This window comes from Mixophyes fleayi, chromosome 3 (genome assembly GCF_038048845.1).
Source record: "Mixophyes fleayi isolate aMixFle1 chromosome 3, aMixFle1.hap1, whole genome shotgun sequence".
NCBI lineage: Eukaryota > Metazoa > Chordata > Amphibia > Anura > Limnodynastidae > Mixophyes > Mixophyes fleayi.
This window is the reverse complement of record NC_134404.1, coordinates 91457162-91485075: the sequence shown is the minus strand read 5'-3', so window position 1 is coordinate 91485075 and position 27914 is coordinate 91457162. Positions and strand designations below refer to the sequence as shown.

Sequence of the window (27914 nt, the reverse complement as noted above, 5' to 3'; positions counted from 1 at the left end):
CAACCCTCTAACCAACATTGCTGTGTGACTGATCACACAGCCCACTCAATACTTTTTACCTCAGCTCTCAAATCAGGTGCTCAGATGAAGATTTCAGTGTTAATAATTAGACTAAAAATCCACATCACTACCATGAAGTGCTGAGAAGATGTTGTGCTATTTGAACTTCCAATGAACTGAAAACCAGATTCACCTGGGTGACTTAAATAAACATCAAGTATACTGTCCTGGTGATGTAAACAAAGAATGTAAAAGACAATGAGAAGCAGTATAAAACACTTCCAGGAATCTGTAGCCTATTGACTTTATATGTGTTTTTGTAATAGGAATGAACACTCACACACACTTCATATTGGTTGGCGTCTCTGTATTGTAATACAAGCATAAAAGTGTGGACAATGTCCATTAATTCTGTGTGTCCAGGTACAAAACACTGTTTTCCAATAAGAAATGTTTTTTCAACCGAAACTCACTCTGTTATCAAACCGTACAGAATATACATAATTATTCATCTGCTTAATAACTCCTAGGTCTGTCACACTCCAAGCTCTAAATCTTCTAATTCCTTTAGAAGTGTGTCCTCCTTCTGCATTTTCTCAATCTGTGGGAATAAGACGGACACAAGCATTTAGGAGAGAATCTTTTTCACTTATGTAATACTCTGATTACCTGGTACAACAGCAGAATATATAAGTATATACAGTATAGAAAAATGTATACAAGAGTACAACACAATGACACATTGAGATCACCAGCCCTAAAGTAATGCATTACTGCAGAAGGTCAATAGGACCACAGATCAGAAACTAAACCTTAAAGAGATATTTCCCTACCACAGAAACACGCACTAGGGCCAATTAGACAGAAGCCAATTAACTTACAAGTACAGCTTTGGACTATGACAAGAAACCTGGCACAGCAAGAGGACAGTCATGTGGAGACAAGTAAAGGGGAGAACATACAGATTCTGTGTAATAAATCATGTAAGATTCATTTTTCACATCCTAGCAGTATAACAGCTTCTTCCTACGTGCTTAGTTTCCATCACAATATAAAGGCTTTGTCCTCTACTAAACAATAATTCAATGACTGGATATTTTTTGAGGTCAAGGAGAGCTGACCTACAGACTTAAAGTACCTGGTTCTTTTCTAGCAGCTTCCCAGATGCCTGCAGCTCTTTCAGTTGATCAATTGCTTTCAGTTTCTGTTAAAAAAGAAAAGTGATATGTTGTTTAATGACAGCATTTGGCACATCTTAAATAATAAAGATAGAAGAGAGGCCCCAACACCACTGTAATGCATAACACAGTGTCAAGGCATAGAACTAGTCATTCACACAGCAATGTTGGTTAGAGGGTTGTTGTCTTGTGTTAGCTGTGTAAAATATTCTGAAAGCAAGCTTTTAACTTTTGCTAAATAAAAATGAGATTTGGTTAAAAATTTTAAACAAAGTTCCAGTTACTAATTGAATTAAACAAAAAAGAATGTGAGGTTAATTAGACATTACCAGTTCAAATATGTATGGTTTATAAACATAATATAAATATTACAAAACAGATTATCAGTCATTTATGCAAGAGCAATTAATTATTAGAGAAATCCTTTTTGTCCTGACTGTATACCAAGAGGTGTTCTGTTACCTAGGAATCTGGATATCCAAAGCTGTTTATTGGCCTTTTCCAAGTGCAGATTTTTTTGTCGATACCGATCACCCCAAACCAGAAAACAATATCTCCTTCCATTCTACATCTGTACAGTGTCTCCTCCATTTAAACGGGAGATCTGCCCACTCAGCCACTTGGGACGGCCTGAACATTTCCAGTCACATGGTGATCATAATTGCCAACCGTTTGATGCCCACACATGCTGCAATTTGCAATCAGTCTAAAAGCCTAAGTGGCAGTTACAGTCGCAGTGTGTGGGCATCTTAGCTATACACATGATGTGACGTCTCCCAGGTGGCTGTTTTTTTTTTTTTTTTACAAATATATTGAAAAGTACTAGCAGCACAGTATTGTCGTTTCAGGTGCATGTCTGTCACTATAGGACAGACACATTATTGCTGCTCTCTGGAATCTCCTTCTACCTATTTTGCATTCAAGATGTTTGCTGTAACTTGTAACAATATTATTATCCTTTACTTATATTGTATAAAGACAACACTTTACAGAGATTTCTTTGTTCACATCAGTTTCTACTCCCACTGTAGCTGACCACACACACACACACACACACACTTAACCTAACTGTATGTTTTTGGACCGTGGGAGGCAATCAGAGCATCTAGAAGAAACCCACGCAATCTGCACACAGATAATACCCTGGTCAGAGTCTTACCCACAGCCCCAGTGCTGTGAGGTAGCAATGCTAACCACTCTGCCACCCATTTACTGAACATGCCATGCAAAGATGAAACATGGTAGAACAGAGGTCATACATGGGTCATACGTTGAATAAATCTGCATTCAGGAATCCCTTCCAGACAATGCTCACCTTTTTCAGGTTCTTAATCTTCTTGTCAGTTTCAGGGTCACCAGATGTTGCAGTGTTTGGGGCAATGTCCTGGTTGATCTGCAAGACTGGTTCATCTACTTTGGCCTCCTAGAAAAAAAAATGTAATTGCACAGACCTTGCCTCGTAAGACAACAAAGACCAGACATGGGCTCGCTCAGACGCTTTAGGAAAGCACTTTGTGAGCATTTCTACCTCTTGTATAGAACAAAAGAGAATTACATCGCAAGACAGGCTCACAGCAGAGTATATATGTACATTTTTAGAATTATAAAACTGGCTGAACAGAACTTAAGACAACCCCAAACAAAAAGTGACTTGTCTAACTAGTAGGCTTGCCCTTCTCCAAAATACTCACACGTCCTGCATTACCTGTTTGGCGGCTTTCTTTGCCTCTCTCTTCTTTTGGTTTTTCAGAGCTGCTTTGGACATGGGTAGAGTAGATTGAGGCTTTGTGCTTTGTGGGGGCTCATCTTCATGCTGAATGGGAGACAGAAAAAAGTGCAAGTTATTCTACTTGGTATTGTGCAGCTTTCTGTCATCTCCTCTGGGCATGCAACTGTACTGAAAACCATGTCCTAAGAAATAAAGGGTGACGGTATTATTTTGTACCTAAATGTATCTCACATAGGCTACCAAGTGGAGGAATCCAGGCTGAAGGACATGCTCTGAGAAGAGAGCATGTAGGAAAGCATACTTTCTACTAATATAAAATAAAGTATATAAACTAAGCTACAGTTGAAATATCCCATCCCATCAGTAAATCTATATTTTCATGTTGAAGGCCAGTACAAAAACCTGTTATAGCTGAATCATAGTATTTGTGGTAATTTACAGGTGCCCTCGCTGGTTTCCATAGATTTGTATGACATCATATTTTGATAACAGAACAAATATTCATCCCATGCCATAAAAACCAGTCAGCACTGGTTCAGGTCATCTATTTGTAAGGCTGTGTATAAGGATTTCAAATATAATTACTGAAATGTAAAAATGTTTAGCTTTTCTAATGGTGCTACGGAGTATGATTTTATATTAGAGGAGTGTGTTGCACTTCATGGTTGTGTAGCAGTTGAGGCTCTGTTACATGTTAGGATTTAGGGGCACTACCCTTCTCTCCATAACAAAGGTGATTAGGAAAGTTATCCTTTATTCACACAAAAAAAAGCCCCAGAACAAAAAGTAATACTAGTTTCTAGCCACATGGGCGCGCTGTTGTACTGTGACAAAGTTGTTCAGACTTTACATGTCGCCACCACCAGCTATTTTCTCCATTACAGTCAGTCTCACTCTAGCTCACGGGTCACACTGGATTACATTCTCTCTGCTTATAGCAGTATGCCAGCATATTTTTCTTTAACCATGAAACTATAAAATATAATAATCAATCACAGAAAAGCATCTGTTATGTTACCACAACAACAGAATAATACAGTACTGTGACACACACTTAGAAAGACGTCAGTAAAAACTGCCGTTGGGGACATGATGTAAGTTACTAATAGAAAATAGTTCTAGAACTATAAATATAATAGAATTCTACTACTCTTGTTTAAGAATTTTAGTTTTGAATTTAGCATGTTCTCAATAGTTATTTTGCAGGAAAATTTAAGTGAGTAAATACCATTAGATAACTTTGTATTGCAATGATCAGCATTTGGTTTACTGCGAGAACAAATTGATTAGCAAGTTAATGTAAAATTAATGGTAAATAAATCAGCACCCATGCAGCTCTAAGCACTAATTCGATCAACAGTTTATCGGGTTGTGACAGCCATCATTAGTATACACCCTGGTGAGAACTACAAATTAAGCTTGGTTAAAGACATGTGCCTGTAACACATGCTGGCCAGACACTGACTGTGGTACTGCCCGAGTGCCACCTGACGATATCCTGTCCAGTTTGTCCCTATAAATGAGGGCAAAATGGATGTGGCGATTGTTAAGCACATGTTAAGGATGTGAACTGGTACATGATCCACCTTAGATTGTACGCTCCTCTGAGCAGGGCCATCTCTCCTCCTGTTTCCACCACTTCTAACTCTGCTCTCCAGCTACTTAGCCCTCCTCCTCGAGGATCCTCCACCCCATGTCCACTCTCGCTCCCTCCTCCCCCCTGGGGGTCTCCCTGTCTTCCGCGCCCTCCTTCTTGGGCCCTGTCGTTTGCGGATCCTCCCTCCCCCTTCCCCGCCCTCTCTAGCTGTGCATTGAGCTCACTGAGTTACTGTGCTTTCTGTTTACTGTACTGTGCTGTCTCCCATTGTATTGTAATTTGTTTGTCCCTGTACGGCGCTACGGACACCTTGTGGCGCCTTATAAATAAAAATTATTATTATTAATAATAATAATAATAATAATAATAATAATAATAATAATGATCTACCTTAGATAAACAGATATACAAACCAGAGGAAAAATATTATCCTGAGGTTCGGTGAGTAAAGTGCCGAAAACAACTTCATCAATTCTTCGATTTAAAAGCAACATCCAACTTTTTCATTTTAGCTTTCTACTGAAAAGTGAATTGTCAGTCTTAAATCATATGAATTATACCTAGTCCATGCTAATTTTCAAGATTGTGAAAGCTGAATTAATGATTTCTTAATGATCTCCTAAACAAGTCTGGCTTGGCAAAAAAACTATTTCTTCAAAAAAGATTGCACAATTATTTATGTCAGGACCTGGGTTGGAAAGAAATGCAGAGCAATTTATCTATGTACAATACGCGAACAAACACACGCACTGATCCAGAACGCCTCAGGGCGTCCAGACGTGATGTAAACTAAATTGCAATTTATTAGAAGATAAATAAGGTTAGACTGCTGTGTGGCATAAGATTAGTTTTAATATTTGTGAAAAGGTACGAGGATCACTAAGCTGTGTTTTCTGTGGCACATTATAAAGTAACCTTGAAAAGCACTGTATACTGTTACTCACCAGCTTATAACTAGTCACTGGCTTGTTCCTCAGGGCAGGTGGCCTGTAAGCTTGGGCTGGTTTACTTTCCTCCGCTGGGATCTCCCCTGCCACCGGCTGGTAAACGATGGGTTTTGCTGGAAAGACTCCTTCTGCAAATGGTTGCCAGGACACCTGCCACAGTTCTGTGTTGTCTGGTACATCATATTTATGTAATATAGAGCCTGTGTAGTGCCAAATCTTATACCCATTTCCAACTCGCAATCTCGGTGAACAAGTAGCAGTAATAAAATGCTCCCCATTTGGGCACCAGGAGAAAAATGTGGCATCAGAAGCTGTTGGCTTGGAAATAAGTTTGTAATTTTTGACATCCCATACTTCCATTTGTCCCCTCAAATTACCAAAGCCAGCCAGTACCAATATATGTCCTTGAGGGCTATAGAAAGCAGCATTCCGAGGGCCAGTGCCAAAATCGAATATGGGATCACATTTTAGGTTAAAAACTGTGGCTTTGGCTGGCATGAACCCATACACAACACAGAACTCCGTTGCATTTTTGTTCCATACCACATCATAGATGGGACCATTTTTTGCTGAAAGAAAAACAAAGTAGATTAATAAAAATTTTTTTATGGAAATTGCCACTCTGTCATGGGTATTCCCCATAGACTATAAAAGGACCTCGTGGCTGGATTCTATTCATTAGCGTCGGTTTGTTTGTACACTGTACAAGCAAATGTTGCGTCGTTTGTAAATTGGGTTTCTTATTTTATTCAAGCATGTTCCGGATTTGGATTTACAAATATGAGGGTCCTTGTTGCATGAAGATAAGAAGACTGAAAGCAACAAGAGGGTCTTAATGACCAGAAGATATTTACATGCATGGACATTTGGAATTACAAATTATTTGGGACATGATCTTTAAACAGATTTGGATTAAAAGCTGCTGACAAAAGAGGAAGAATTCAGATCGGTAAGTATACTGGGTTTTATTATTTTTATTAAAATGTTGTGGTTTTAAACAGAGTTAGGGCTTATTTAACATTTTATTTTGTGGTACTGAAGGGCTTACTTAGTTAGGCATGGGTGTCAGGGCATGTTGGCACTTGTGGTTCTTCAATTGCCAGCTTGCCCTGGCTGCCATGGGTATGCTGGTGCTAGTTATACACCTGTATAGGCAGCGCAGTGTAAGTAAGTGTAAGTGATGTGTTTACTAATCACGCAGCTGGGAAACAGTGTGTTGTATCTAGCGATTTTTAAAGCTAACTCAGGAGAGTTTGCTTAATGGCAGCTTCATACATTTGAGACTTGTATAGCTAGAGTGGCAAACAGTCGGGACGTTGATCTTCATTGATTTTGGAAATATCTATTTTGACAGAAACAAATCTCTGACTATTTTACATAAAATCTCACTTTAATACATCTGCGAGATGAAACACCCACGTGAAAATTGCGGGATATTCAAAATCGGAGCTTCATACATTTACCCCCTGGAGTATCCCATATGCTCCATGTTATATAAAAACAATACAGTATCACTTACTGCATACAGAAGTCTTTTTACCAAGAGGATAACAGGTGTAAATTGTTTTTGTAGAAATTGATATTCATTAATATGTAGTTTAAGGTATGCAGTGCGCTTATTAAATCAGTGACTGTGTAACCTGCAGCTATCACAGGTGTTATTAGCCAGTACCGTTGTCCGCTCAGTGCAGGGACTATATGTGCACTTTATAGGTGTTCGTATTTACCACTCACTAGGTAGCTGCAGCTAGTGGACAGAAAACAGAGAGGACAGTCACGTGCTATGTTTGACTGTTTGCAGCACACAGAAAATGAACTGTGTAGCTAGAACATCTTAGTATATGTGTGGAAACGTTAACTTTTGGGAATCATGTGAGGTTTGCGAACTACACCATCTACACATGCATTTAGTTTTATATTTATAGCAAGATTTGCACTATTTTTGTGCCATTTTAAGAAGTGAAGGCTTTTTAACATATATCTGCTTCAACATTTATAAACCATAACTTACACTATCTTATCGATATTAACTGACACATGGAGTGTGCCTAGAGTAGTATCCTTTTTGAATGCTGCATCTAGCAAGTGGATTTGGGAGATCCACAAATCACGGGCAGCACCCTACTTTAAACAGTCATTAAAAAGGCTGCGCTTATCTTTCTGATATTTTAAAATATTGTTGTACCAATGCAATGTCCTTCATTATGCATAATGACATGTGGAATGATGTGAATAAAAAAATGCAGGATTTGTCCACGATAAATATCTTTAAAGGTCCTCTAGTGTTATTTCCCCCCGGAAGTGAGCGCTTTATCCATTGTGCTATGCTCTCTGTGGCCTGCACAGCAGTAGAACTGGGAGCGTGGCAATGAGCACAGTAACTGAGTCAGGCTGTCAGACTAGAATGCTAGAGGAAGCCTGCCCTGCACTTCATAAAGCTTCACAAGGTACTATATAGTAAAGAACATGCTAATGGACCTGGTGACTCGTAAGATTTCATTTGAAAACTTTTACCTATATACTGTTACCATTATCCCTTTTATTTCAAGCAACATGAATTGCCTAATACCTTATTTATGTAGGGTCGTTAGACTTCCTACAAGTGGTCAGTAAACTATATGGGAACATGTCATTACTCTGAGCAGTAATATATATCGCTTGTTCAGTCAAGGTTCACTCATTGACTAGAACAGTGATCTATGAAGGAAATGGCAGAAGGCCTGGTTGCTTAATTAATCAATTGCTTAACATAAAGCATTTCTCAGGCCTATTGTTTTTTATTTCTTTCAACTAAAAGAGGATGCTAAATGGCAAGCTACAGAGTTTTAATCTATGTATTGCTTCCGTATAACACTTCTTTCATAAATAACTAGGTTATTGGATTCTATTTGCTTGCTGTGCCCCAGATGGCCATGTTATCAGGTCATGCACTGTGATATGTACCCTACATGGACATCCTACTTACGTAATTGTACAGCAGCACTTTCCCCATTCGCTGCAATGTAATGCAGTGTCTGCTCTCCATAGTACGAGGCTCCCGTTTTGTCCACGTCAGTGCTGGCAGTCACTAGTACTGCAGTACCTGTTGCATAAGAGTAAACAACAAAATGTTTTAAGGAGAACACATGGAAAAGCAATGGAGTCTGAAATTACCTACAGAAATATATGAAGTATATTTCCCTTTTACTGCCACATCTATCTCTAGACTGGCAAACGCTTGTACGTTAATGTAATATTGTTAGCAGAAACGTAAAACCAATCACAGTACTGCAGGAATCAAGAAATCAACTGACTTTTCCACGTACATTACAGACATTTCTAATTTCCTTAAACATTAATTTTCTATAGACAATAGTGTACAACCATGTTGTTAGTGGACACTGTGACCAATGGAATTTACGTAGAATTACAGCAGTTCATTTAAAGGATAATTCCACTATATCATTATAAAACCTGATTACTTAACTAGTGTTCGGATTTCACACAATCCAGCAGGCCATCTGAAGACTGCGCCCAGTGCTGCTTGTTGTAGTCAGCACACTACATAAATTGGAAAAAAATACCCATCTTGGCAGGATCAAGGAGAGTGGGGCAGATTGTGTGGAACTCGCCTCGCACTTTCTGCCCCACTCTCCTTGATCCTGCCAAGATAGGTGTGTTTTTGTTTTTTTCCAATTCATGTAGTGTGCCGACTACCACAAGCATTGGGGGGCTTGTTGGAACACATGAGACCAGGTGAGTAATCTTTAGGGACTGGATTTTACTGAACCTTCCAAAATGTAATAAAAAAAATGTAAGCAATTATTTAGATTACCAAAACCTGTATAGAGTATACCAATGTGCAACATGAACTATATGACGTAAAGTGACAATGTGCTTACCTTTTGAATTCCACAACATAGTAACTCTATCTGCTTTGAAGAAACTTTTATTTGCAAGTGCTGAGGTGGGACCAGTGAAGTTCGGGTACTGGTACAGCCTCACAAATGACGGAGCACCTTTGCTTCCAGGAACATAACAGGCTACCTAGACAGGTGAAAAACCACTGTACCATTGTTTTGCCCACTGCAAGTGTTATTACCATGAAAAAAAGAAGTGTACACCCTGTTAACTCTATACTTTTATATTTATAACAGACATGGCTGCTTTTATAGATGTGCCCATGTTGTAAATGTCAGATCTACCACTTTTACCACAGACTGCCAACAAACTATTCTATACGGAGCTATTCAGTGTTCTTCAGCTGACAGAGTCTGAAGTATAGACATCATGGGCTGGTCACATATGCAGAAATCCTGGTCTGGTATCACAATGAGCCAAATGCACGAGAATAGCAATCCAAACAAAACTTATGAGACAATTTTGACACATTTTTTTTAAAGGGGTTGTCTGTTTGTATAAGCTGTTTAAAAAACAAACAATGATTTCAGTTTTTAACCATTTATTATGGGATTATTTTTCCTACGTTTTATTGCCATTATAAGTTAGTAGTTTGGTAGTCTTGGATCCGTTAATTAGTGGATAGTGTTGTCAATAGGAAGCATCAATTGAGCAAGACATATAACCACCAGAAAAGTGACTTTAAGTGATCAGAAAGAGGGAGCTGTATTTGGGGAAGAGAGTGGACACGATATGAATAATTGCTATTATCTAACAGAATATGTTTTAATGCATCTCTTACTATATATTTAATATTGTGTACATCCTTAAATAAAGATCACCATAGGTCCTTTCCAAAAAATGTTTTAGCACAGCTTTACTTATTTTATTAAGCAGATTTAAGAATAAAAAGAAGTCAGACATATTATAGAATAGTGGAATACTCTACCTTGCAGGGATGATCTCCAGGTGACAACTCAAAGTCACTCACTTTCTGTAAATGCAGCTTATTTACAATGGTGTCTGGCAAAGTAACACAAACTGGTAGTTAATATAAAAAACAGAAGATAAAAATAGCTAATAAGCAACTTTTATGACTAAATATAAAAATATATACACTGGAACCATTAAATCCCTCTCTCCAAATGTCAGGCATAAGCAGAATGCCACCCCAGTTACCTACAAAGCATGCTAAAAGTTGTGGCAGGCTTAGTAAGTGTGTTAAAGGGCAACTCTCACACTCCTTGCAGAATTAAAAACACATAGCTGATATTCTAACCATGAAGCTGCACAATTAATGATGCCAATTACTGCTTTAATGCTGGTGGGTAATAATACTTTTGTAGTACCAACGCCTACCCCCACCAACCTCTACAATTGTGATTATGTTATTTTATGAATCAATTGTTCCCCACACCTGTTAGATTGTAAACTTATTTGGGCAGGGCTAACTTTACCTTGCATTTCATGTCATTGTATGTTATTTATTTGTATCATGACACCCTCAATGTGCCATGTGATGTTAGCGTTTTAAAAATAAAGGATAATAATAATGTATAAATGTACATTACATACAAATTATTAGTTCAAAATGGGCAGGAAAAGTAAAAAAAAATAAAAAAATTTAATATTGCTCAATTTGGAACAAAATAAGTTGCTGATATGAGGTGCTTCTCATATCTTGGTATGTTTTGCCTTTCATAAGAGCTATGTATTCTATCACTGAACTCCTAATGAGTCTTATGACACTAATGACATCACTTTCTAACATCAAGATGCACCAAACATAACAATGTGTTACAACATTTTATTTCCCCAATGGGTAGTGTAAATATATACATATATTCACATCACCTGTGTATTATACGCTTGTATCTACTTCTAAAAGTAATCTAAGCAGATAGGAACACAATTACTTTCATACTTATGATATATTATGGAGGCAAAGCTGTTATATACATATAGTAATATCATCCCAAGTTTATGACCTATTGTCTCCCCAATCAGGAAAGTGATACATTGCTTTTCACCTTACCAAAATTGTTGTTTTCAAAGAAGTGCACTTCATTATTTACACTCCTGGCACAAACCTTCTCATCTTCAGACCAGCTAGGGGACCTGGAGTAGATGGATACACCAACCAAAAAAATTTGAATAAAATGTAATTTTATGGAGAAAACTTGGCATGGGGGGTACTTACTGGATGTAAAAGTGTAAGGGCAGTAAATGTACAGTATGTTTGATCACTTTAGAAGGTAATAAATTACAATAAAAATTCAAATTTAATGTCAAATTCACTTAGAAATTGGGAAGGCTCTGTGTGCTCACATGAAAGGTTAGGGATTTTAATGACAACAATAAAAAGGACCCTTGTTCTGGGTCATCTTAAAAAGTACAAGCCTGATGTGGCATCATTTGGTGAGCAGTAAAGTATTTTCTTCAAGCAGCCTTGGGCAGGTTGGTCTAATCACACTGCATTCAGTGAGATTGAGGGGTATTTTGGTTCTTGTGTGAGGGCAGCTAAGCTTCCCTCCAAAGCAAGTGCAAACTCTAGGTCAATATACTTTTTTATGCACCTCAGTCAACTCATCCCCATTTCTTACAGACAGATGGGTGACAGATTTTGGAAATGTAGCCACTTCTGGCTGACGATAATGGGTGCGATTTACAAGTTTGTTGCGTAGTGGGAGAGTTATCTCTGTGAATGCACAGATGTTGAGGCTGATTTTTTTTATATCTCCTGAGGGACTCTCTTGTCATTTGAGTGAGCAGGACAAACAAAACCCTCAAATCAGAGAGAGTATCAATTGTAACAAAAATGCTGTTATTTAGAGAGAGTGCTTTTATATTGTCCCATATAGAATTGGCACAAAACTTGTGGGCCAAAAAATACAGATAGAAACATAGATTACTCTTTACTTTAAATGCTCAGTATGCCCAGATGGGGGCTGCGTTATGTCCTACTTGGCAAGGCGGGGGTATGAAGTGTGACAATTCCTGCTTTGTAGGAAAAATGTAACTTCCTTTAATAAAACAAATGCAACAGATTAACTTACATAGATGGCATATTAAGTGGAATTTGAAAGTATTCATTTTGAAAATGTTCATTCACTGGTAACGTTCATTCACTGGACGATTCACCCTACTAAAGATCTACTTCTCTGTTACTTGAACGAGAGTGACCTGTGGATCCCATCTACTGACTCCAGTAATTTATTCACTATTGCCTTGGAGGAGTAGGATTTGGTGATCACAGCCTTTCTCAATGGCAAAGCCTGGATGATACCACCACTGAGCTCTATAACACATACAGATCATTTAATGTCCCCAAGCCCCTTGAGACTTTTCATCTCCATGGCATTGGTATTAATTATAATTATCCCTTATTCCCACAACAATATGCTGTATCATCATTCATATAGGCTCACCTCCTTGCCGTCAACAAATATTAAAATTCTGGCAAAAGTTTTGGCTATAAGTCTTAATATCTCAAGGTGTCCACCCAGACCAAACAGGTTTAATGCAGGGCATGGCCACAAATATATTATCCACAGGCCTCTACTTACTCATCTGTAGAGGACACATGACGAGGATGATGAGTCAGTGGTGGGGTCTCTGGACATCACCAAGACCTCCGACAATGTGGAATGTGGTTGTATCTTCCCATATCTGGCAGAGTTAATCTGTTGAAAATTATTTTCCAACCCAAATTTTTGCATGTTCCTGCCACGTATCCCCCAGTATTTAAATGTCTGTATATTTTCCACAAAATCATCCACTATATCTTTTCTCTGGGTGGAAAAAAAAGAAAAGAGATAAAAAAAAAAAAGAGCCAACTATGCTTGATGTCTAGCTATCCCCAACCTGAAACTATACTACTTTGCTTCACAGTTGGTGCATCTGAGACAATGGATGGGACAAATGGATGGGAGGATTCACTAGGGGCACCTTGAAACTGTATTGGGAGAAAAAATATAAAGGTTCACTGCGTCGTTTGTTAAACAGGCTCTTTGCAATTAGGATGTAGATCATAAATGTATGAGGAGAAGGGTGTTCAGCCAGACGCCTCTTTGAAATAATAGGAGACACTGTTAAAAATGGGAGGTTGGTGTGTCTGATGTAGATGCAGCATTATGACAATTCTTCATCTATATCAGACTAAGCATTTAAAATCCTTTGAATAACTTTATTCAGAATTTAGAATCCCCAGAACAATGTTCTATTGTTATAACTGGGTCATTCCACATCAGATCACCACAAAAAAAAATGAAATGTCCACCACCCATCTCAGATTTGTTCCAATTCTTTTAGTTGAGACGATGTCAAAACAACTATTTCTGAGAAATATCTCGACTGTCTGACAATTAGTTGATTAAATATTGATTTTTCAATTTATTAAATAAATTTACTAATCGCGGCTTCTTTATCCAGTTTATTTGAAGTATCACGGGTGTTTATTAAGGAATCACCACAAAATTTAGACCCCTAAGGTAACTCTTCCTCCCAAATCCAAACCAAATTACTTTATCTGCCTCATGTTTTGCGTTACGGCAAAAATGTACGTTTTTCGAATAGAATTAAAAACACTAGGTTCAATCAACATTAGGGATCCCATTTATTATTTATTTATTTTTATGGGGGGGTTAAAAAAGGTATACACTACTACCACAATAATATCAGCAGGGTACTCTGTTTCATAGTGGAGAATAAAAATAATGAAGTTGATGCCCGATTACTGCTGTACAGCATACATAATTTACACATTGTTAAAAACCATACCAAAAAAGTGATCTTAACTGAGGCGGTGGGATAAAACTCCCATACAGGAAATGAAACAAACAGAAACTGATGGGAAGGGTTTTCCCCGTAGAGAAACCAAAACTGAAACTTTCCAGAGAAAGAGAGAGGGAGACACAGAAAGATAATCAATCATGGCAGCTGCTCATGAAAAGTGCATATTTGGTAGTCTTTTAAATACGGACTGTCATATTACTGTCTACCCAAAACCGTTGGATTACATAGCTGGGACCACTTTACAGATGAAGAAAAATAACTTTTGATTCTGAGAACTGAAGTTTCAAATGCAGTAACCAATGATCCTGGAACCTCAATCTGCTACCATCATGAAAAGCTTCTGCTGCCAAGATGAAGAATTTCTGAAAACTTGCTGTAATAATTTCTTGTCTCACAAAAAAGGAGCCAGAAAAAGCTTAAAAGTTATGTCACTGAAGTGGGCCAAAGAACATGGTGACTGTCAGCTTCATGCTATTATTAAGCCAGAACAGACATTTTGCCCAAAATGCAGAATTCAACTGTTACACTGTAAAGAACAAACAGACACAGATATCCTAACAGAAGAAGTTGAATCCCCGGAGGAGGGTGTAACTGAACCAGCAGAAACAGATGCGCTAAATGAAAGTATTACAAAGCTTGGTTGTTCACCAGTGAAATTGCATGGGATAAAGAGAAGACACCGGGAGACATACGCTAAAAAAAAGAGCAGGCAAATACAGCCAATTCAAGAGAAGCTTACTGAAATGTTGTCTCTTCCTAGCACATCACTAGAATTACCCCAGAAAGTAAGCAACTATTCAGGTTGTGATGATTTACAGAGTGCGATATATGAATTAAAGCAAAAGTGTGAAAAGGCACCACGACAAGTAATTATAATATTAACTCTGGCACCAAACAGCTGGACAATTAAGCAGACTGCAGAAGAATTTAATGTCATAGCCATCTAGAAACAGCAATGACTGTAGCAGTAACACGTTCTCATCACAGATTTTGGCCTATTCGTAATGATGAGCTACACATATATCGATTGTCATCAGACGACATAAAGACAGGAGGAACCAGAGTTAGTGTCACTATGACCACAGTCACAAAAATTGTAGACAAAAGTGATCTGCAATGGATATAGACAGATAGGGTGGGTTGCGCTACCTCTAGATATGTGAAGCAGCCAATAGACGAACCTGAAAATGTGTAGGAGGGAATCCCTACCCTCCCAAGGGGAAACAGGGTTTGAATTAAATAAATAACAGGTTCTGGGCGCTGATCAGTGTGAGATATATGGCAGGATGGATAAGTGAAATAGGATATAATAGATGTTTATTGTAACATGGTTTACATGAAACACATTCCGGCCGGAAAAAAAATTGTGCATGCAATGCACTACATAGTGTAATAAAGGCACATGGTATCACAAATGTATCACAAAAATTATAAATTGATAAAATATTGATATATATCACAAAAGGAGGTCACAAAAATTGTATATATGTGTGTATACAGGAGCTCAAAAGTAACGGATAACAATGGAAAAACAAATGAAAGGTAAAATCACGGAAAAAAGACAGTCCTGGCTTAACATAAAGCCCGCTATGTAGGCATTGAGCCCTTGTGGATATAGCGTTAATGATTGAGAATGTTGTCCAAAGAACCAATGTGTATCCAAAGGGTTAAACAAAAGGTCCAGGGTGACTTACATATTTTCGTTCGACAGAGAAGGTTTGTTCACGGGGCGAGGATTCCTCCTAGGATGCGGCAGCGTCTCTTGTCCCTCGGTTGTGGATTTGAGAGAATCGCAGGCACGCAGCCTGTGTATACAACGGAGGTGGCGTGTGTAACGTATGCACGCTCTCTTTGATTCGCGCCCAACAAAAACCTGATAAGATGATTCAGATGAATGAATGAAAATCTAGCATGCTAGATGAATGGTCCTTAGCTGGAAGATTTATGTCGCTATGTATCCAACGCGTTTCGCTCGTGGCTAGAATGCCGGTGAGCTTCCTCAGGGATGGTGTGTCAGTGCTGGTCTTCCTCCCAGTATGTTTATATATAGTCCGGATGTTTGCAATTAGGCATCAGTAATTTCACATGATTGCCAGGGGCTCAGCTGGAGACAATGAAGCGAGTATGTCAAAGGGATGCTTCTATATACAGATGAATACTCGCAGTTCATGAGTGACATTATAGTATAGATCTGTGTCCGTGGTGGGTATTCCAACAAACAGACAGAACAATCTCACAAATAAATTGAAACAATCAATTGAGTAAATTGAATAAATTGAATCTCTGGATAGTTGTAAAGTACCAGTAATAAAACATGGTTAGGTCTGTTCATGAGCACAATTCCGTATATCCCAATATGAACAGTTGATATATATCAATATTTTATCAATTTATAATTTTTGTGATACATTTGTGATACCATGTGCCTTTATTACACTATGTAGTGCATTGCATGCACAATTTTTTTTCCGGCCGGAATGTGTTTCATGTAAACCATGTTACAATAAACATCTATTATATCCTATTTCACTTATCCATCCTGCCATATATCTCACACTGATCAGCGCCCAGAACCTGTTATTTATTTAATTCAAACCCTGTTTCCCCTTGGGAGGGTAGGGATTCCCTCCTACACATTTTCAGGTTCGTCTATTGGCTGCTTCACATATCTAGAGGTAGCGCAACCCACCCTATCTGTCTATATCCATTGTTTATTTAATCCCTGGGAAGTGGTTAGCAGCAACCTCCACCATCAACATAAGATACCTATCAGGCATGATACACAATATTAGGAATGATAGACTCATTAGGGCAGATGACATTTTTTCCAAGAAAGAAAGAGTGCTAGCCCCAATAGTGAATGATGACAATTTCTGTTCCTACTACACCAGATATGAAAAACTTCTCACCTTAGAAATCAAATACTGGTGGGAATCTACTACACTAACTAAATATATCGAAAACAACATCATCCCTAGAGGTCTGAGAATTAAAAAGATCCCCACATACTCGCTTGACGATAAAGAATTTCTCAACAAATGGAACAGCATCCTAGATACATGTTCCCACTCACTTATGAGCCACATCATCAATAATAGGACTTCCTCTCTTAAGAAAATAGATGAGGAATTGAGTCTCATACGGGAGAAACTCAAACCTATAGAACACCTGGAGGATTTCAAAAACCTAGAGAGACTTACCACTAGCAAACTCCAAGGCATTGAGGAGGATATTATTAGGATTAAAGAGAAGAAATTCCAGAGGGATCTTAAAGATCTGGAGTATGGTTATCACATACCTCCGAAAATAAGAGGGCCATCACCCAGTACATCACAACAGAGGAAACAATTCAGACCACAAAAACCATATACCCATCACATTCATACACCCACCAAGAAGCCCCATCGTACACAAGCACAGAAGTCTCCACTAATTAAACATTTACCCAGATATATAGATCATGATAGGGTTTATCAACCACTAAACCAACGGAATTTGGGACCGAACAAAGACCTCATTTCAATACCTTTGAAAAAACAAAATCATGAAAAGAATGTGAAAGAGGGATATAAGAGAGGCATAAAACAAGCACGCCAAATACTTTCCCAGGACCAGTCCGCACTATTGGACAAACTGAAACATATAGACCCCCACCAGGATAATATCGAATTGGAAGAAGCTGATGCAGATGATCTAATAGATCATTTTTTAGTACTAGCCCAAGGCACCTCCCAAACACCCCTGAGTCCAATGAGCATCATAAAAAGAAAAGAAAGATCCCCATCCCAAGAGGCACAAGGGGAGGAACTAAGGGACATAGAGAGAGGAGGAGCAAGACCCAAAACAAAAATAAAGAAATAAACATCGAAACCAATAGAGAAATGGAAATTGGCACCAATGGCATATTCAATCTGAGTAGCCAAGTGCTCACCAAATCCGAAACCGATCTTCTTAGTAAAGGCCTAAAATTTGCACCCAATAGGCCACTCAACAAGTTTGAGACCTATATAGATTTACATAAATTTATTAGGAATCTCACCCTCAAAAAGTTTTTTCTTAATTACAAACCTGGTTCCCACATGGACATACCTGAGCCATCTGGAGAACCCACTACATTCAAACACACCCAATTGAAAAATAAGTCCACTTTCTTTCCCGTGCACTGTAAGGGTCCATATCTTGAAACCTTTCAGAAGCTGGTAGAGAGTGATCTTGACAAACTCAATATCAAACCTAAGTTCAACTCCAACAACATTACCAAATCAGAAAGGGGAGCATTGAAGGACCTCCAATCAAATAAAAACATGATCATTAAACCAGCTGACAAGGGGGGTGGAATCACCCTCCTTGATCAAACCGCATATCTTACTGAACTAGAGAATCAGCTCAAAGACACTTCTACATACAGAACCCTACCTGGAAATCCCACTCAGCAATATAAACAAGAACTCACTGTACTTCTAAATGAAGCATTAGAAAAAGGCATACTCACCAAAACCGAATATCAGTTTATACTGAACCAACATCCAAGATTGCCTGTTATTTACTGTTTGCCCAAGATCCACAAGTCCATCACCAATCCACCCGGCCGACCCATCATTTCTGGAATAGAATCCCTCACCACACACCTTTCCAGCTACATTGACACTTTTTTACAACCGGCAGTCAGCAACCAGAGGAGCTATCTAAAAGACACCAGGCACGTTCTACAAATCCTACAGAATATAGAATGGCAAACTGGATATTTACTAATGACATGTGATGTTTGTTCTCTATATACTATCATAGATCATAAGACAGGATGTGAGCACGTCGAACACATCCTCTCCACAGAGACAGACATCCCCCCTGAGCAAATTCAATTTATCATGCAGGCTATCAATTTTACTCTGCACCACAACTACTTTTGGTTCAATGGAGGCTACTATGAGCAGGTTCGCGGAACTGCAATGGGCGCGAAATTCGCGCCCAGTTACGCGAACCTGTTCATGGCCCATTGGGAAAATACCACCATCTGGCAAAACAACCCATATAGCTCACAAATCTTGGGTTGGTATAGATACATTGATGACGTCCTGTGCATATGGACGGGAAGCATGGACATGCTCCAAGAGTTCCTTGATTATCTCAATAGAAATGACATCCACCTCCGTTTCACTGCTAAGATTAGTGACACCAGGGTGGAGTTCTTAGACTTAGACATAGCCATAGTAGACAATCACATCCAGACTAAAACATTCCTAAAACCGGTGGACTGTAATTCCTATATTCCAGCCACTAGTGGCCACTTAAAAAGATGGCTCACCAATATTCCCAAAGGTCAGTTTACCCGCATCAGGCGGAACTGTTCCAATCTGGCCTTATACGAGGAACAGTCCACAATTTTGAAAGAGAGATTCCTTGAACGGAACTACGATAGGGACACTGTCAACATGGCCTTTGAAGAAGTCAAAGGGCTAGAAAGGGAAACCTTACTCCAATCCAAAATTCCAAATATAAATACGAATGATCCATTACCCCCTGCATTCATCACCAAGTACAGTTCCAATCACAGGGAACTTGAGCAGATTGTAAGAAAACACTGGCATATACTGCAGATGGATGACCACCTGAAGGGCATCCTCTCAGATCATCCTAAGATCATTTATAGAAAATCTGATTCCCTCAACACAAAATTAGTTAAATGCTGCATTCCCACAACAAAGAAAGAAAAAGAAAAACCAAAAAGTTGGCTCGGAGAGAATAGTGGGGGTTTCTATTTCTGTAATAGGTGTCAGGCCTGTGTAATGACTAACCACAAGGGACTGAAACCCACTACCACCTTCAGGTCCAACACTACAGGGGAATCGTATAAAATTCAAACCAAAATCACTTGTGACACTATGGGTGTGGTCTACCTACTGGAGTGCCCTTGTGGCCTCCAGTATGTTGGACGCACCATTCGGAAACTACATGTCAGAATTTCTGAACATTTACGCAATATTAGGAATAAGTCAGAAAATCACACCGTATCTGCCCACTTCCTCAAACATCACAATCATGACCATACCACCCTCCAGTATTTAGGGATTTGCAAAGTCACTAACCCATGGAGAGGTGGTGACTATGTGTCACTCATTTCGAAAGAAGAAGCCAGGTGGATTTTTAATCTTAAAACCCTGACTCCAAAGGGACTGAATATAGATTTTGATTTGGGATATTTTTTGAACTCGTAGATCCCCACTATATCTATTGCTTTAACCCCGCCACTTTACTCAAATATAACTAACTATGATCAGTCTGTACATATATGTACAATTGTCATAGGTCTTATACATACATTTTTTCCCACTTTTAGTGTAAGACCACACTTACCATCCAATAAGGTTTACCATACTGGTATACCTATAACAAGGCCTCATTACTGGCATATATTATATTTACTCAGAGACTTACTCACTGATCCTACCGACTAAAGAGACTCATGAATCAACTGTTCATATTGGGATATACGGAATTGTGCTCATGAACAGACCTAACCATGTTTTATTACTGGTACTTTACAACTATCCAGAGATTCAATTTATTCAATTTACTCAATTGATTGTTTCAATTTATTTGTGAGATTGTTCTGTCTGTTTGTTGGAATACCCACCACGGACACAGATCTATACTATAATGTCACTCATGAACTGCGAGTATTCATCTGTATATAGAAGCATCCCTTTGACATACTCGCTTCATTGTCTCCAGCTGAGCCCCTGGCAATCATGTGAAATTACTGATGCCTAATTGCAAACATCCGGACTATATATAAACATACTGGGAGGAAGACCAGCACTGACACACCATCCCTGAGGAAGCTCACCGGCATTCTAGCCACGAGCGAAACGCGTTGGATACATAGCGACATAAATCTTCCAGCCAAGGACCATTCATCTAGCATGCTAGATTTTCATTCATTCATCTGAATCATCTTATCAGGTTTTTGTTGGGCGCGAATCAAAGAGAGCGTGCATACGTTACACACGCCACCTCCGTTGTATACACAGGCTGCGTGCCTGCGATTCTCTCAAATCCACAACCGAGGGACAAGAGACGCTGCCGCATCCTAGGAGGAATCCTCGCCCCGTGAACAAACCTTCTCTGTCGAACGAAAATATGTAAGTCACCCTGGACCTTTTGTTTAACCCTTTGGATACACATTGGTTCTTTGGACAACATTCTCAATCATTAACGCTATATCCACAAGGGCTCAATGCCTACATAGCGGGCTTTATGTTAAGCCAGGACTGTCTTTTTTCCGTGATTTTACCTTTCATTTGTTTTTCCATTGTTATCCGTTACTTTTGAGCTCCTGTATACACACATATATACAATTTTTGTGACCTCCTTTTTTGTGATATATATCAATATTTTATCAATTTATAATTTTTGTGATACATTTGTGATACCATGTGCCTTTATTACACTATGTAGTGCATTGCATGCACAATTTTTTTTCCGGCCGGAATGTGTTTCATGTAAACCATGTTACAATAAACATCTATTATATCCTATTTCACTTATCCATCCTGCCATATATCTCACACTGATCAGCGCCCAGAACCTGTTATTTATTTAATTCAAAAAGTGATCTGCAACCTGGAATAATGAGATTGTTGACTCAACTTCAGTTAAGGACTTAAGTTATGTTAAAGGTTTTAAATTTCATGGTTTCTTGTGTTAATTACGTATGCGGTACAACAGTAATCGAGCATCAACTTCATATTTTTCCTCCATAATGAAACCGAGTACCCTGCTGATTTTATTGTGGTAGTAATGTATACCTTTTTTAAATACCCCCCCTCAAAAATGTGATCCCTAATGTCAATTGAACCTGGCGTTTTTCCTTCTGTTCGAAAAACGTGTGTTTTTGCCGTAACGCAAAACATGATGCAGATAAAGTAATTTGGTTTGGATATTTGAATTTGTGGACCTTTGGGGTCCACATTTTGTGGTGATTCCTAAATAAACACCCATGATACTTCAAATAAACTGGATAAAGAAGCCGCAATTAGTAAATTATTTAATGAATTGACAAAATCAATATTTAATCAACTAATTGTCAGACAGTCGAGATATTTGGCAGAAATAGTTGTTTTGACATCCTCTCTTAACTAAAAAATTTTTTGAACAAATCTGAGATGGGTGCTGGACACCCCTGGTTGAACTTTCATGGAATGACCCAACTGCCATTGTCACTACGAAGACAATTCTCCAAAATGCTGTGCTACAAAAAAATAATTCAACCTTATATCTGCAATGGGAGCTGCTCTCTGATGGCTTTACTGCCCTATGGCTATAATGAGCCTGACCATGATGTATTTTCAAATAAGGAATGGGATTACACAATGGTGCACGCTTGCTAGTGGGGGCACAACTACTGTCATATACCAGAATATGCGGGTGTGAGGCAGGGATCTTTTGGTATTAATTGTGGGAGTGTCCATAAGTGCAAACTTTCTGGAATGTCGGAACGGAGTGTATACGGAAGACTGTTGCTATGTCACCTGCAGGGAATGTATATTTGGATTATCCCTGAGCAGATCTGGTGCGCCAATACTTATGATAACTGTAACCAGTGAGAGAAAGTTTATCGAGATCTTGGATGGCATCGGAAGAACAGAGTTTCCGTAAATGGGTGGCCTTGTGCAGGGCAGGTTCACCTGGAGAGTTACTCTTTAGGAATCATCCACTGGGAAGACAAGAATCCAGATGCGTCAACCTTTGTGCGGTGAATGCCTATCACCACTTAGATCTGGTACGAGTTTACTCTCACAGTGTGAGGATTTTAAGTTGTGTGTTTTTCACCATACATTAAATGTGAGCTTAAATTTTATTACTCTCGAGTTTTCTGTGTTGATTTAAATGGAATTACACTATGTTTGTTCTCTCCCTCTGTTTCATATAAGCCCGCTAATGAGGACGTGTATAGGAGTTTTCTATTCTTTGGTTTTACAACAGAAGATATATCATCATCATTATCATTTATTTATATAGCGCCAACATATTCCGTAGCACTTTACAATTGGGGACAAACATAATAAACAAACTGGGTAAAACAGACAAAAAGGTGAGAAGGCCCTGCTCGCAAGCTTACAATCTATGGGACAATGGGAGATTGACACATGAGGTTAAGTATACATTTTGCATCTTGGCCCAGCCAGACTGCAAAGGTAAAATGACTCATAAGCTAAATGATCCTGTCACACAACAATGTTGGTCAGGGGGTAGTTGTCTTGTGTGAAATTGTGTAACAGGCAGTAACAGGATAAAGGTAGTGAGGTTAAGAGGGTGGTTGAGGAATAATATAAGCTTGTCTGAATAGGTAGGTTTTCAGAGAACGCTTGAAAGTTTGTAGACCAGAGGAGAGTCTTATTGTGCGAGGGAGAGAGTTCCATAGAGAAAAGATCTTTTACAGACTCCATACACGAGAAACGATAGGAGGGAGAATTTCATGGTGATGCTAAATACAAGACACGGAGGAACTTATTGTTTTATTTTTTTATTATTGCTATTTGCAAGACTTATATGTTGAAAAGGACTTCCACTATAAAGAATAGATAAGTTTAATGTACTTATTATATCTATTAAGATTCTATTGAGATATAGGATTGTGAAAAGGAAGCGCTTGAGTGTTCCTTCAGTGCTTTATATTATTCAGTTATTGATTTTTAACGTGGCTTTTGGGTATTACACGTTAGAAGAAACAATAGCTGCATCCCTTATTTTTATAGCGCCTGTTTAAAACTGTTACAATGTATTTCTGGCCTTGAGCAATGAGATCATTGGACATGAGCGATTTGACTATGCCAGCAGAAACTTCGTAACTAAATACAAAATGGTTTGAGTACCAATACGCTACAGGGACCTTGGACAAGAACTGAGCCCTTGGCCTCAGACACTCCATGCTTACATATAACAGTGTTCTTGCTACTTAATAATGTGAACATGGATGTTATGACAGTATAGTGTCAACTGCTACACTCCAGTGTACGTAACATTATGCAGTGTAATAACCTCAATTGACTTCACTCTGCCACATGCTTTATGCTGTATTTACGCCATAACTACCTGGAATTGGTGTGGAGCCCGGCATGCAAAATCTCTTACAGTAATCATAACAACTTTATCCAAGTACACTTTAAGTTTTTAGATTTCTTATTTGTTTTCTCTTTTATCTGTGATGCTGTGAAAATAAAAATATTTCTGTTTGCCACACAACCAAGCCCCTTATACCTATGTCGGTTCACAGGATTTTATCAAGCTTCTTTCAACTTATTTTATTCTACATTTAAACAACCATTTTACATTAAAGAAAACAATAATACTGTTAATTTTACCCACACTTTTACATTCCTACATATTAAATATATTTTTGTTTTATCCATTGCATTGTGAGAACTACCTTCCTATTGTTGTATATGTTTCCACTAATTACTATTGATAACTGATCCCAAGTATAACATTGATCAATGTTTTGTGCCAGGTATTTACCAATTCTCCATCTTCTTCTGGATGAAGGATTTCACACACTTCCCGGTTTTCAGGTCGTACAACTGAAGGTTGGGCACACCTGCCACACCATCTTTTCCAGCTGATACGGAGCAAACAGAGGGAGATTTAAACACTGGGAATATATACAACAAAGTAACAATAAGGCAAATGGTCTCAAGCACAATCTCGGGTTTGTAGTTCATTTGGAAAACTCAACATGCTCTGGATATCTCACAAGTTACATTTTTTACTGCAAGTAGATTATACAAGATATTCTTATTCCAGTAAAGAAAAGAGGATTTATGAACTTACGTTAAATCAGTTTCTCTGATTCCGTCTGGGGGACACTGCTTACCATGAGTTGTGGAGGGGAGCTCGGGAGTTGGCACCTAGCTAGTTAACTTTAGCACTGCTGACAGACGCCTCCCCTCTACAATCCCCCTGCCTCTTCCTCTTCCTGTCAGTTAATTAAAAAGCCCCAAGGAGAAAAGGCCAATCAACCAAAAGCACACAGAAAAAAAGCAGAAGGGAGGGATCGCAGTGTTCCCCAGACGGAATCAGAGAAACGGATTTAACGTAAGTACATAAATCCTCTTTTCTCTTTCATCCAGTCTGGGGGACACTGCTTACCATGAGGACGTTCTAAAGCAGCCCCCTAGGGGAGGGACCACTCTGAAAGCCCCGCTCGTAGAGCACTACGAGCGAAATTTGCATCCGCAGATGCAAATACATTAAACTGATAAAATTTTGTAAAGGTGTGGACAGAGGACCAGGTGGCTGCCCTGCAAAGCTGGTCTGCAGAAGCCCCACTTCTCACTGCCCAAGACGCCCCCACCGCCCAGGTGGAATGGGCCTTAAATCTCTCTGACACAGGATGGTTAGCCTTGATGTAACCTGAGTAATTGTTGACCTAATGCATCTCACAATTCACTGCTTAGAGGCTGGCCAGCCTCTATGAGAATCAATAAGGACAAACAGAAACACGTTACACCGAATTTGGGAAGCTCTCTAACATATAAGCGGAGAGCCCTAACCACATATAATATATATCCGTATACACCTGATCAGACAGGTGTATACGGAAGCTGTCCGAAATACCGGAACCACAATTTGCTGGCTCAAAAGAAAATCTGAAACACCCTTTGGAACAAAGGAAGGGAGAGTTCTGATTACCGCTCTGTCCTCATGTAGCATCAAATATGTTGTCGACAGGACAGAGATCCCAACTCTGAACTTTTACGAGCGGAAGCAATGGCTAAAAGAAACATAACCTTGCAGGTTAGAGACCTAATCTGCCGAAAGTAAGGATTTAAAGAAAACCCTGTAAGCATATGAAGCACCAGGAAAAGATCCAATGGTGCTGTAGGAGAAGTGAAAGGAGGCTAGATATGCAAGACCTCCTGAAGAAAGGTCCTGATGTCTGGCATATCTACTAACTTCAGGTGGAAGAAACTGAAAGGCAGAAACCTATACCTTTAAGGAGCCTAAGCAGAGACCTGCCTCAAGACAATCCTGAAGAAAAGGCCAGAATTCGGATAAGACGAAAAGAGGACATATGACAAGACCTATTGTCACACCCTGTGACATAGGCTCGCCAAAGGCGACGATATATGCGAGCCGAACAGGCTTACAAGCTCATAGCAGAGTGTTCACTACACTAGGGGGAAAAAAACCCTAGCCCTCCAGAGCCTGGCTACACAGCCATGCGGTTAAATTTAGCCGAGGTAAATCCTGGTGATGAAAAGGACCCCGAAGGAGAAGATCTTGTCAGTGCGGAAGACGAAGTTCTTGCCCTACTGCCATAAAGATTATGTACGCGTACCACACTCGCCACGGCCATGCAGGTGCTATCAGAATTACCGACAGACCGCCTTGCCTCACTCGTCTGAGTACTCAAGGAAATATGGGAATTTCGCAAAACCTGGGAAACTTCCTGATGTGTATGGAGGCCATGATATCTATATCCGGTAGCCCCACCTCTGAACCAGAGACTGAAAAGCTTCCGGATGGAGGGACTACTCCCCTGGCATCATCGCATTGCGACTAAAGTAATCGGCCTCCCATTTCTTTATTTCTGAAATGCACACAGCCGAGATTGCTGGAACACACTGTTCCGCCGAAGCGAATATCTGAGCCGATACCCGCATTGCCGTTGCTCTTCTCATTCCTCCTTGTCTGTTGACCTATGTCACAGCCATGGCATGATGGACTGAACTCTGAGAAGAGGACCCTGGAGAAAGGTTCGGGCCCCCCGAAGGGCCAAAAGGATTGCCTTCAACTCTAATAAGTTGATGGATAGAGAGGACTCCTGGACTGACCCTGGAGCCGGAGATGAAGGGATACCGCCCCAACCTTCAGGCTGGTGTCTGTAAATTTCTCGTATCCGGAGACAGAGAAACTTCTGGCGCTCCAAATGTAGGTGGGATCCCGACCCTCCTGTGAAGAGATCCCACTACAAGCACATAGAATAAGCACGACCGAAGGGGACCGTTTCGAAGGAGACAAACATCTTCCCTTGGAGACGTATGCACAAGTGTATTGAAGGAATGGGAGAGGACAAGACCTGCGATGTTATTCTCTGAACCGACCTGATCTTCTCTTCTGGCAGAAACACTTTCTGCTGTTTGGTGTTCATGCCGAGTCCCAGGAAGATCCTGCGTTGGCGCAGAATCACCTGGGATTTCCCTGAGTTATTAAACACCCATGGCTCTTGAGGAAAGCTATGTGAAGGACATGTGCTGTTGCAAGCAAATCTCTGAGGCGGATCTTATGAGAAGATCGTCTAATTAAGGCATGCCCTGAACTCTCCTTGAATGAAGACAAGCTGCCATTAACGACATTCTCGTTCCTCCTTGTGAAAAACCACTGGAGCCAAGGAGAGGCCGAAGGGAAGAGCCCTAAACTGATAGTGAAAGGCCCCCACTCTGAATCTCAGTCGAGACTGATGACCGTTCCAGACAGGAGCGTGGAGGTATGCGTTCTTTATGTCTATGGAGGCCATAAACTGATTCCTTTCCAATCTGTTTATTACTTACCTCAGGGATTCCATCCGAATTTTACCCACTTTTAAGTGGATATTTAGGTTCTTTAGATTTAAGATGGGTCGAAAGGAACCGTACGGCTTCTTGACAAGAAAAAGGGTTTGAATAAAGCTTTTCCCTTTCTGGATTACTGGGACCCTGCAAATAACTCATGCTGAAAGAAGAGAGGCGATCCAATTTTGTATTACCCGCCTACTTTGTGGAACTCGAGCTAGCAGGGTTACAAAGAGA

The 27914-nt window shown here is 39.5% G+C and overlaps 1 protein-coding gene across 1 annotated transcript in view; it reads right to left on the bottom strand.

Annotated features, from left to right (window-relative positions):
• Window positions 1-352: 352 nt before the first annotated feature.
• Window positions 353-27914, bottom strand: part of EIF2A (eukaryotic translation initiation factor 2A) — a 41344-nt gene continuing 13782 nt past the window's right edge. Inside the window, exons 5-14 of the mRNA XM_075201963.1 lie at window positions 24643-24742; window positions 11366-11448; window positions 10280-10353; window positions 9333-9477; window positions 8417-8533; window positions 5449-6020; window positions 2884-2991; window positions 2494-2601; window positions 1139-1204; window positions 353-601 (exon numbers count right to left, since the gene is read on the bottom strand). Coding sequence (XP_075058064.1) covers window positions 536-601; window positions 1139-1204; window positions 2494-2601; window positions 2884-2991; window positions 5449-6020; window positions 8417-8533; window positions 9333-9477; window positions 10280-10353; window positions 11366-11448; window positions 24643-24742 — 1439 coding nt within the window. The 3' untranslated portion in view covers window positions 353-535. The remainder of the gene's footprint in view (window positions 602-1138; window positions 1205-2493; window positions 2602-2883; window positions 2992-5448; window positions 6021-8416; window positions 8534-9332; window positions 9478-10279; window positions 10354-11365; window positions 11449-24642; window positions 24743-27914) is intronic.